General features: G+C 38.7%; 1 protein-coding gene across 5 annotated transcripts in view; it reads left to right on the top strand.

Moving 5' to 3' along the window:
* Positions 1-11911, top strand: part of WDR37 (WD repeat domain 37) — a 43770-nt gene extending 31859 nt beyond the window's left edge. For all 5 annotated transcript variants that reach the window (XM_066200464.1, XM_066200478.1, XM_066200473.1 and 2 more), the window contains 3 exons: positions 6270-6404; positions 7078-7192; positions 8734-11911. In XM_066200464.1, the coding sequence (XP_066056561.1) occupies positions 6270-6404; positions 7078-7192; positions 8734-8865 (382 nt within the window). In that variant the 3' untranslated portion in view covers positions 8866-11911. The remainder of the gene's footprint in view (positions 1-6269; positions 6405-7077; positions 7193-8733) is intronic.
* The last annotated feature ends 360 nt before the right edge of the window (positions 11912-12271 follow it).

Genomic DNA, 12271 nt, shown 5'->3' with positions numbered 1-12271 from the left:
CGTTTTCCAACTCCTATGCTTGCTGAAGAATCTGCATTAAAAAATATAAAAATTTCTAAGCAGCTGCTGGTTAGGATGCTGGGCTAAAATCTGACATTAAGTGAATTGAGAGTTAACGTCAAAATGGCATTCTGTTTCAAGAGACTAGTTATTGCTTTAGTTTTTGTGGATGCTTGGGTTTGCCAAGGTCAGCTGGCGTTCTGAGATTCTTGGGTCTGCAGGATTTAATTCTCATACCTTATTTGTGTCTGTCTTGAATATATTGTTCTTTAAAGAGCAAGTCATGGCAGAGGGAGAAGTGCCTTTTCTCCAGGCAGTGATGTCATTAGACGTCCCTGTTGGGAAGCAGTATTGTTATAGATATGCCCAATATTACAAGGTCACTGCTACGTATTCTTATTCAACCTCACTTTCTTGGTGAAGTTAAAGCACGTGTATATGTAGTCCTAAAAATGCAGGGTTTGCACCTTTGACTGAGTCTATGCTGCGGCTTTAGTCAAAACCTTTTGTGCCAAACAAAATGTAACAGGTTGGATGCTATCAGTGGTGTTTGATCAGTCTAAAACATCTGTTCTTTTCAAGATAGTCCTGTTCTTGCTTCAGTTATTAATGACTTTAGTGATGCTTTGTCTACCATTTTTCTGTTGTTTCTCATCAAAGAATGCCTTAGGCATTCCCCATGTGTGGATATCTCAATCTAGCTTCTGTAAGAAATGCAGAATTTTTGTGATGAAACATTCAATTTTCTCCCCAAGCCTCACTGATTAACTTGATGGTTCTGATATTGCTGTTAATATTCCTTCCTTGTTTTGTCTGCTGAGGCACTTTTTTTCCTCTTGCATTTCATTGAAAAAGCTCTCCAAACTTGCATTTTACACACTGTTCTGATCCTACATTTGCATGTTGAATATTCTTTAAATTAAGATTATGGCCTGGGCCTGAAGTTCTAGGGTTAGCTTTTTTGAAATGCTTCTGGTGGTTCTGAACATTTTAACAAAGCCTTTTTGTTTACATTTACTACATAGATGTAACAGAACATGGTAAGAAGTCCGTGGTTTTCTTAGACTTGTTAGCAGCTTCAATAACTGGTAACTCAGGGATCCAGCTTTGAATATGGCTCACTTCCCATGCTAAGTGCTTCTTCACAGATCTGTTTCAGGACAGACTAGGGCCAGCATGTTTTACATGCCTTCAGCTGATCCAAGTTACCAGTCCTTTTTCTCTTGCACAGCCTGAATTCCCAGTTTTCTCTTCTAACATTCCCCTGGCCTGATACAAGCATGGAGTTATCAAAGTGCCACTCTCTACAGCCCCCTGAAAGGAGGTTGTAGCCAGGTCAGTCTCTTCTCCCAGGCAGCCAGTGACAGGACAAGGGGAAATGGTCTCAAGCTGCTAGGGAACGTTTAGGTTGGACATTAGGAGTAATTTCTTCACAGAAGGGGTGATTGGACATTGGAATGGGCTGTCCAGGGAGGTGGTGGAGGTGTTAAACACCCTGGAGGTGTTTAAGGGAAGACTGGACATGGCACTCGGTGCCATGGGTGACCTGGTGGTGTTCAATTGTAGATTGGACTTGATGACCTCAGAGGTCTTTTCCAACCTAAATGATTCTGCGATTCCTTCATGGTTTGTTCTTACCGTTTCTTAAGTCGGAGGAAAAAACTCTGCTGATACATGGAGATAAATCTACAGCCAGACTTTGGGAATTATGTGGGATTATGTGTATAGCTCTTCCTGGAATCAAGTGAATTCTGAATAGCAATTCTGAAACCTGAATGCACTGAAATGGGGAGGTACTGGTTGCTCCTTACCTGGGCCTCCTGTGGCCAGTGCCATCTCCTGTTGAGATGGGCAGTGGGGTTGTCCACATCTGGAGGTTTTAAGCACAGTTCCTGGCTTCCCCTCAGGCTGCAGGCTGCTTGATGTGGGAATCTGCTTTGTTCCCCTAAAACAAAGGAAACTTGAGCAGAAAATGTGGTACCAAGTTGAGCTTCCTTTAGGTTTTGTTTCTCAGTTTTACTACTTAAAATGTGAGGCATATTTGAGCCCTCAAGTTTTCCTGCTTGCATACAACTGTAGGTATTTGTATGTATTCAAGTTAGCTTGAATAAATTTATCTGAAAGCTCTGGTTTAGTCCATTTTCATCCCTCACACAGATTTATGCATGTAGATGCCTGTTCAAGGCCATGAAAACATGTTGGCTCCCAATTCAGTGGTAAATCCCAGTTTAGGTTGCAAATCAAAATGGAAAGAGCAGTGTTAACTTCTTTTTTGGTGCATTGCCAGTAAGAGTTCTGCATCAGCATTTCATGGTCCAACATTTCCAATGTTTTTCCTTTCCCCCCTTCCCCTATGTGTGAAATTTCAGCAGATTGTTATGCAAAGCAGTTTTGTGTCTCAGTGTGACTGGGGAGACAGCTGTTCGGCCTAATGAGGAGTGCGAGCACCACGGCATTTCTGGTGATTGAGACCCACGGAGGGAGCAGGATGTTGGAGGCCAGGCAGTGGTGTGTGGTGAGGAAGTGCCACGCTGTCAGCTGGCAGTGCACGCTCGGCTGCTCCCTATGACAAGATAAATGAGTTTTGCTGGGGTTTGGCGGAGGCTGAAGCTTTTTTGGAGAATAGTTGTAGCACACCAATCTCCCTGTGGGACCCACAGTTTGAAGTGTCATAAGAGTGCTTCTTCTTTGCTTATTTCTTTTTTTTTTTTCTTTAATGTCCTACAATACCTGTCATCTTTTTGAGTTATTAAAAATCTAATGTCTTCTAGCATTCAATTAACATGGGGGCTGAGGATCTTTTGTTGACACTTTTTATTAATTTAGCCAAGGGGATGTTAACGGGAGTTTTATCTAGGTTAAAACAAGCTGAAGACTAATACAAACAAAAATTAAATCTAGCCACATGAAAATAGAAGAAAAAGACTTTTAATATTTGTGATATGGATGGGGTTATGGATGCTTTTGAAAGGTTGTTTGCTTATTGGCTGCTTCTGTTAACTTCTTCCCACAGGCTTTGCATCCCTTTCTACTCGCCATTCCCCTTTAGTTGTGCTGGAATCCTGGTTTAGTTTATAAGTAGGAAGTGGCCTTTCTTCTTGTTACTATTTTGTTTTAATTTTAAAAAACCAAATAAAAACAAAACTAAGAAAAAAATTGCTGAGATGCGTCTATCATATTAAGAGATGCCCCAGTTAGAGTATCAGAGGAGACTGAATGTAATTTGTACTGCATAAGATCTATGAGCGCAGTACTTGCTCATGTTTTAAGTCAGGAGTGTTGAGCATATTTCTGAATTTAGATGCACATGATTTTTTAAAATATGAACTCATTGGGTTCCACTTTAAAATTAAAAAAAAAAACAAACAACAAACCAACAAACCCAAAAAACCACTTTGTCTTTACTCAGCAAAATGAAGTGCTGGTAACCCTCCCCAGAGTTGTCAGGTGTGTGAGAATGATACTGTTTTGGCCTTTCTAGACTTGTTGCTAAATTACTTAAAATTTCAAGCCTTGCAATCCTATTTTGAAAATGAGATATCTTTGAGAATTGAATTGAGTGTTTCCCTTAGAAGAGTCATGCTTCATTTTTGTAAAAGCACAGGGAATGTTACGCAGACATCCATATACTGTTTTGTTTGGAAGTGGGACCAAAATTCTTGGTCATAAACACTGGGTTCAGTAGGAAGTGCTTTTAGATTTAGCCATTAAATTCAAAGCTCCTTATGAAAAATTTTGTTTTCACTGTCCCATGTGCTTGCAAATAATGCCCATCCCAGCCTGCAGGGCCTTGCAGGGCCGAGCTGAGGGTGAATGGAGGGCTAAGACCACTAAGCACCTTTAAGGTTGTCACTAAAAACAGACCAGCAGCTTTTCCTTTGCTTTTCTATCACTTGCCCTATTTCCAGAGAGCTACAGCAGAATTTAATTGCATTTTTATTTTACAAACTTTTGCTTGGTGTATCCAGTAATATCTGAACAGTTAAGCTGAAAAGAGTAAGTTAAGCTGGAAAGGATTTTGTTATCTTTTGAGAGTCTTTGGAGGAGCAGGGAGGATTGAGCTAACCTGGGGTTGGCATTCTGTTTTCCTGGCAATAGTTTTTGAATGTTTTCATTTAAAAATGATAAATCTAAGGATTAGAGAACCTTATGTGGTCAAAGAAACTTAACCATGTTTGAAAGTGATAAATGATAAAGCAAAACCAATATGAGATCAAAGAAGCTGGAAAGCTCTTTAAAGTTTTGAAAAAAAGCACCCAGAAGTGGAGGATTATTTTTAGAGAGTTTCACAACATGTTCCAGCTGTAATTGGAATCAAATGTATGATGGGAAAACAGATCAGATTTGTTTGTTGGCAGCAGAATGCTAAAGTGCAGTATATTCACTCACCTGTATATTTTTTATGACCTGAATCCTTTATGCTTTTGTGTGTTAGGAAGTCTCCCAATGTGTGTGGAAATTATGGAGATTGAATAAAGAATTTAAACTTACAAACATTGCTTCAAGTGTGTTGCAGCAGTATAGAAATTAGTGAAAGCCTCATTTTTTTTCTGAGCGTCTTTGTGTAACGAACCTGGTGAGAAGTACAGATATTGATAAATTTAAAGGAGTTTGGTTTGGTAGGAGACAAGTTTGGTGGTAAGAACGCGCCAGCTGTATTGTGCAGCAGCTTGGCTGCGTGAATGTGTTTTCTTCCCAAATAAGAAGGGGCCTGATGAAAGAGACTCAGCACTTGTGGCCTTCATGTATGTTGTAACTTTTTGACTTTTTGTTCATGAAGTCCAGAAGATTAGTTGAAGACCTCTTGGTTATTTCGGTAATCATCTCCCTGGTGGCTTAGCTGCACTCTAATAATGTGTTAGGAAACTTGGTGTCATGAATAAAGTGGGCCTTCATCCTAATTAAAACTTAATTTGGTGTCAATTTAAATTAAGAGGCTTGCATAAACTGGTCCATTGTGACCTGGCTTGTGCTAATCTTAATCAGCAGCTTGGATAGGACATGAATTCAAATTTCTGCAGAACAACTAAAGTGACAGTAACAACTGACAACTTAAATTAAAATTACTAAATTCTAAGAAATTGATGTGCATGACCCAAGTTACAAGATAGGTCATTAAATCAAATCTGTAGAAACAGAATTGAGAAGCCTTCCCTAATGATTATAAGGAGAGACAAAAATACTTTGTTAGTACATTATGTGGGCAGAAAATAACTGGCTTTGACTTGGGAATTCACACAATTATGATGAAAATTGTAGTACAAAAGCTTTTAATTGGTTAATATGAAAAAAAAATAAAATATTTCAAAATAATCATAGAATCATCGTGAAAATTGTTTGTTTGAGCCCAGTATATTAATGATATACTGTCATCTGAAGCTGTAAAATACAAAAATAATAAAATTCTAAAATAAAATTCTTTATAAAATAGCTTCTGGAAGTAATATGTTGCACTTTCAATTGCTAGAAACATTCTCATGAGTCTTTCTCTGACTGCCCTTGTGCACTTCTAGACATCGTAGGTAAAATTTATGTGGTATACTTGTGCTTCTTATTACTACTTGCCATTTCTTATCTGACTCTCAGACTTTAAATGCTTGTAAAGCAGGACTAGAAATCACAATTAGAGATTGTTAGATTGCTGTAGCTATTGGTAGTGGAGCTGTGCTGGAGACTCTGTGTGTGGGTTACAGCATGTTTGTGTGTGTACAGAATGGCTTTGGCTACATCTCAGGTGGTTGGGACCTCCTCAGTATCTGTGCAGTGCATGAAAATGTCTGGGTTAGATCTACAGAAATCTTTGTTTGGTTACTGATCTCAAATCACTTAAGAAGAAGATTTGTGCTCTGTGCTATGAGTTCAGTTGAGGTTGTGTGATAAACCTGCTGGACATTAGCACAGAACTTCAAAAGTGAATTCAGGTTTCAAGATAGGGCCTGTTTGGCTCGTGTCAGAATCAGTGGAATATGGAAGGTTCTTCCTGAGTGAGTCTCTGCTGGTGGGCTGCTTCTCTCAGCACTTGGGCCAGTCAAGCCCTGTTCACCTTAAGTGTAATAGCTTCTTGTAAGAATATTTTTTTATTCAAAAATAACTGCTTGGAATTTTAAAATTTCAGATTACTTTGCTTAAAAAAAAACCCCAAAAAGCAAAAAGCCAAGCTCCATATGCTAAAGGAAGCACAGGAACAGAAAGTAAAACTTTAAATCAGATGCTAGTTTAATAAAGAAATTTAGAGCTTGACATCTTTGTCTTTACTCCCAATTGTTTAGCACTGTGACATCTGCAGTTTTCACTGTGGGAGACAATGTTGTTTCTGGTAGTGATGACCGTACAGTGAAAGTTTGGGATTTGAAAAACATGAGATCTCCTATTGCAACGATCCGCACAGATTCTGCAGTCAACAGGTGAGCAGCTCTCTGAGTTACTGCTTTGCTTGAATCATGCTTTCATAATGAATTCTTAATTCTTTTTCCACATGTGGAAATGGCTTAAAGCTGTGCCACAGGGGTTTAGACTGGACATTTCTTTCCTGAAAGGCTGGTCAAATCCTGGAACAGGCTTCTAGAGAGGTGGTTGATGCCCCAAGCCTTCCAGTATTTAAGGGGTATTTGGACAATGCCCTTAATAACAGGCTTTAAGCTTTGGTCAGGCCTGAGTTGGTCAGGTAGTTGGGCTGGGTGACTGTTGCAGGTACCTTTCAACTGAAATAGTCTATTCTATTAATTCACTGAATATACATTTATTTTTTGTCCCTGAAATTAAAAGTGAGATTTATAAGAATTTGAAAAAAGTCTGAAATGGTTTTATAAAGTGCAGGTGTGATCAAAATTAATTTTTAGTAAGTACATTGCTTTTAAGAAATTTTCTATAAGAAAATGCAGATGTTGAGGCTATTTGAGGCTCTAGTACAACAGAAAATACCTTAATGGTTCAATATTTTTTTCTTTTTCCATTTGTTAATTCTAGCCAGGAAAAATTCAGCTGCGTCCCTTCACATGAGCCTAAATTTGTGCTGTCAGTTTCTATTTGCCTGGCTCACTGTTTCCTACCCTGCTTCCTTTTGTCCCCTCTCTGCAGAATCAGTGTGTGTGTTGGCCAGAGGATCATCGCCCTTCCCCACGACAACCGGCAGGTTCGGCTCTTCGACATGTCCGGGGTGCGGCTGGCGCGGCTGCCTCGCAGCAACAGACAGGTACCTGCACAGCTGCACCTTCCCTGTGTCTGTCCTTCCTCAGGCAAGCTTAGAACTGGCATTTGGGGTCTCTAGCTTAAAACTGAGCAAATGCTGAATGGCGCTGGTCTGAATAAATATGCTGTTAGTTATTAAAAATAACCAATGTGCCAATATGGGACATTTTAAACTTTTTTATTGGACCTGGAAATGGTGCTTCAAGTTGATTTCATCATGATTTTTGCCCTTACTAAAGTGAAATGCGTCTGCCTTCTCTATGAAATGGAAGAAGTGTGTAAGAGCATTTCAGATGTATTTTAATGTCTTGATGTGAGTTGTGTCAGAAAAATGGGTCATTGTGAGGTTTAATGGTGATTTTTGATTTTCTCATGGTGGGTTGTTTTTTTTTTTGTTTGTTTTTTTTTTTTTTTTTTTTTGTTTTGTTTTGTTTTGTTTTGTTTTGTTTTGTTTTTTAAATTACACATTGTTGAATTGGTTTATATATTCCAAGCTACATGGGGCTCTGAGTAACCTGGTGTAGTGGAAAGTGTCCCTGCCCATGGCAGGAAAGTTGGAACCAGATGATCTTTAAGGTCCCGTCCAACCCAAACCATTCTGTGATTCTGTGACATAGAAACAGAGAGGGAAAAAGTGAGGGTCAGTTTTGTGAGCTCACCTTGTATGATTTAGTGATAAATTTTAATTTTTTTCTTCTGTGCTTATTCAAATACATTCTAGACACATACTACCATGTAATAAACCGTCCTTGTCGTGGCCATCAAGTTTTGTGCATTTATGGCCCTATTTGGCGTGGCAAGCATCACTAATGGAGCAAATCAGACTAAGTGAAGTTAATTGGATTATGTCACATAAATAGGCCTTTTTTGGGGTTGATTCAGCAGTTCTTGACGGAATTTAGGAAGGCATTCTAAGACTTACTTAATCTCTTTAAGATTTTTTTCTAATTTAGGTGGGTTTTTTGTGTGAGTGTGTATGTCTTTTTTTTTCCTTAGTAGTTCCATTCAGGCTGACACTACTGAAATAAAGACTTTATTTTCTTTTTTAACTTGAATGTTGGTCAGAATCCTGTTTTGGAGATTTTTGTTACTATTCGACTACTTTCATCAGTATGACATTTTTCCTGCTGCAGTATTATCCCTCCTGAATTATAAACGATATGGACACTTAGTCTTGCAGGCTTGTTACAAAGTAGCTGCCATCAAGTAGTTCCTTATTTTACGACTGCTTTTATAAACAAAAATGCTGAAATCAAAATTTGATTTGCTTTTGTAAAGAAAACATAACTAGATAGCAAACAGACCTTGGTAAACTGAAAAGTTTTGATGCATCTTTTTGTATGCATCTGTCCTTTTGGATGCAGTGCTGGTGCTGAGGAGTCACATCACTGTGAAAACTTCTGCCTTGCAGATGCAGGTAACAACAACCTTTAAGATTCTTAAGGGCTGTTTGTAAAGAATAGGCTGAGGATTGGCAGGGTTGCATTTTGAGTGGCAGTTCCCAAATCCGTGTCAGTAACGGTGCTGTCTCCTGTGCTGTGGCAGGGGCACAGGAGGATGGTTTGCTGCTCTGCCTGGTGTGAGGACCATCCCATCTGCAACCTCTTCACGTGTGGGTTTGACCGTCAGGCCATCGGCTGGAACATCAACATCCCTGCTTTGCTACAGGAGAAGTGAAATGCTGAGAGAATTTCTGCATTTGTGTTGCTGTGGACTTCTACACCTGGGCAGACTTTTCTGAACACTGGTTTGCTGTCACTGTAAAAGCTCTTCAGTGAGGGGAGACTTGAGCAAATGTTGTTCTTGTTACCACATTGTGCACAGTTTGCATGGGTTGTACAGAGAAATGTGATTTTTTAACAGTTAGTTTGTCTTGTGTATGAACTTTTATATTTTGGCATCCACTGGTCAGTATGTTCACTGTTGCGTAGAGCACATAAATGTTCATAAGTTATTTAGCATTTAATAGTTACACGGTAGGGCATTACATTTGTGACATAAATGTGAAACTTATGTAATTACTGTAGAGAGTGTATACAGTCTGTTATGTTTTTCCATGACTCTACATATCTGCCTTGTGTTAAAAGGAATCTGCAGGGCTAAAACTTTGAAATGAAGTGTGAATTTCACTAGTTGTATGATTGTAAACATTTTCCTGTTTGCATCTGATTTGAATACTTTTTTTAGTGCTGCCGTATAGTGCAACTTCAACTCCATTTTTACTCTGGTCACTAGAGAAATAGTAGGTTTGAGAAGGAAAATGCAAGCAACTTGTAGTGAGTATAGACTGCCAGGTTTATTTGTTACCTTTTTTGTACTTCTTATTTTGAAAAAAGAAAAAGGTTCATTCTGCCCTTCTTATATAAAGTGATTCTGAAACCTCATTACATTTCATATTTGCAAAAACCCAGAATATTACGATTCTAATCACTGAAATCTAGTCAAGCAAATTCTGAAGCACTTTAGTTTATAGCTATTGTTATAAACCATTTATGAAAGTTTGACTTTACCAGGGAATGTGAGCTAACCTTTGTAAGAAGGATTAATTCCTTTTGGTGATCTGCCCAGAAAGGAAGTAGTTTATTTGGAGGTTGATGATTTTGTTTATGTACCTACAGTGAGCATACTTTTAATTGTGTTCACTTCCCATATTTTTATTTTGAGCCAGCAATACAAAGTAAATGAGTACTACCTCAAAAATGAATGTCGGTCAAGATGCATCGAATCTCTCTGTAGCCTAGAAAAAAGCACTTTTGGTCTCTGGCTGAAGTACTATCTCTGACAGGAGAGGAAAGACAATCATCCTACATGTGATCCTTTAGGTAGTTAACACGTAAAGCTAGTGGAGCAATACTCTTAAGTCAACATCATCTGTCACTGTTCTGTTCTCGGCCATGACAGGGGCACTGCAGTCCCTGTCCTGTTCCAAAAGGGGGTAATTAGCATAACTCTCCCTTCTTTCTCCCAAATGATCTTACTCTGGTTTTGCTCCTCACTGTGTTTAGCTGTTTTTGCACTGGCAGTGGGGTGTTGCTCTGCAGCTGTTCCTATCAGTAAATGCAGGTGGCAGCTGGTGTCTTGGAAAGAGTGGAAAGGCTGCTTCAGACAGACACTTGTTCTTTGGCTAAAGGGAGATGCTGCCCATGACTGTCTGACATATCACAGTATAAGATGAACGGTGGGGGTAAGGAAGAGTGCACTCTGACAGTGGGAATCTTGGGGTTCATGGTCTGTTGGCAGAACTATTAGGAGCTTTTTATCTCATCATCATGATTCTGTGCAACTACAGCTGTGCTCATGTCCTCTACAGCACTGTGTATAATGGCATTAAGATGTGTTAGCTGGTTCTCCTGTGAACTAACATTTGTGTGGCATGGGAGTACAGTGGAAAGGGATGGGATAATGAGTGCATCAGTGAGGAACAGTAGGAAAACAGGGGTCCTAAACATAGTTTTGGATTGTGACATTAAGGAAACTCAAACGATTTAATGGAGAATATGTATAGTGTCTTCATAGTACACATCATCAGAGTAGTTTGATCCTTTGTTTTTTTTTCTGTTGAGCGGTTTGGGATTTTTTCTTGAGGTGCAAGATGGGCAACTGTGCGAAAGTAATCTTCAATACTAAAACTAGTGAGGTTGCAGAAAGCAGCTGCAGAGTTTTAAGTCTTCTGGTGGTAAGAGCTAAATGATGGTGACAATGTTGATTTTCACTTTTTTTTTTTTTTTTCTCCTGGGTTTTTACTCTGGGTTAAAGCCATTTGATGTTGGGTTACAGGTTTTATTCATTAAGAAAATAAGACTCACTTTCTTTTAGTTGGTAACAGAGAGAACTTTACAAAGGTTTGTGCTGTTTTTAAAAAAAGAGAGAAATGTCTGGCCAGTACAAGCAGTTTCTCCAGCATGGCCTTGCATGTAGGATCTGGAGCAATGGCTCTTCTTTATTACCTGAGGCAGAGGAGAGGGTCACTGGTTTTGATCCTGCTAAACTAAAGTGTCTAAGCTTCTCTCATACATATGTAATACAGAACCACTGGACTCTATGCAGTTTAATCATCATTGCTGCAAACTTTTTATATCACCAGAGGGACCATCCTCTGGCACCAGGAATGGGTGGTTACGTGGTTTCATTTTGAAAAGAATCAACCAAACACGGTGCTAGAGCCACGTTCTTATGAGCAGGCTAATACTTAAATCAGCTGAACACAACTATCACTTAGTTTAGTTTTCTATACTGTAATGAAGGGTAAGCCAAACTGCCATTCCCCTTGAAGCAAAACATATGAGCAGGGGTAATGAATAATACTACATTGACTAAAGATGTGGAAAACATTTCATGGCTCTAAATGTTCTAAAGAGTGTTTTTTCAGCACTGAACAATGTCCAGCATTTCATTAAATGGAGGAGAGTTGCAGTTACAGTTTCAGTATTGTGCAGAATTTCACAGAAAACTCATCACTGGGCAAAACCAAGCTTCTGTGTCTTTCTCTCAAGCAATGCACATGAATTTTCACAAAGTTTGTATATACTTTACAATCAGAAAGATCTGGAATGAAACATCTTATTTGTTGCCTAAATCTGTGAAAACTACCTTTTGGGGAAAAGAGTTTATAAGTTATGTGGAACCACTTTTTATTATTCTGCTAATTTGTTTTTAGATGTAAACTGTTTTTCTTCATTACAGTTCAAAATGCATTAAAACATTCAACAATTTTTTTTTGCAATTTGCTGTTCTTCTGTCTTGCATTAAGGTTGCTGTTGATGTTAATGTCTCAATTGTTTGTAGTCAAAGGATCTTTCTATTTACTTTCCACTCTTTTCTGCTCAAAAAAGTTTGTTTCTGAGGCATTGATGAGCACAATTTGAAAGAGAAGGCCAAGTCTGTTTATAACAGCAGGTCTTCTGTAGAACTAGTGGTCATGCTGCCAGTGAAGTATCTAGACTGAAAGGGTGTTCAGGTCTCTATTTGTATTGTGTTCTCCCATTCTGTATGGAAAAAAATTGTAGTTGCATCTTCTTACGCAGGTTACCCAAAAGTTTCCATGTGACTTTTCACCTCACTTTAAAAACTGACAAAATGAAAT

The sequence above is a fragment of the Chamaea fasciata genome, unplaced genomic scaffold (assembly GCF_029207755.1).
Source record: "Chamaea fasciata isolate MVZ Bird 193981 ecotype frontalis unplaced genomic scaffold, bChaFas1.0.hap1 SCAF_1, whole genome shotgun sequence".
Classification (NCBI taxonomy): domain Eukaryota; kingdom Metazoa; phylum Chordata; class Aves; order Passeriformes; family Sylviidae; genus Chamaea; species Chamaea fasciata.
Note: the sequence above shows the minus strand (reverse complement) of the source record. Positions and strands in the feature narration are given on the sequence as shown.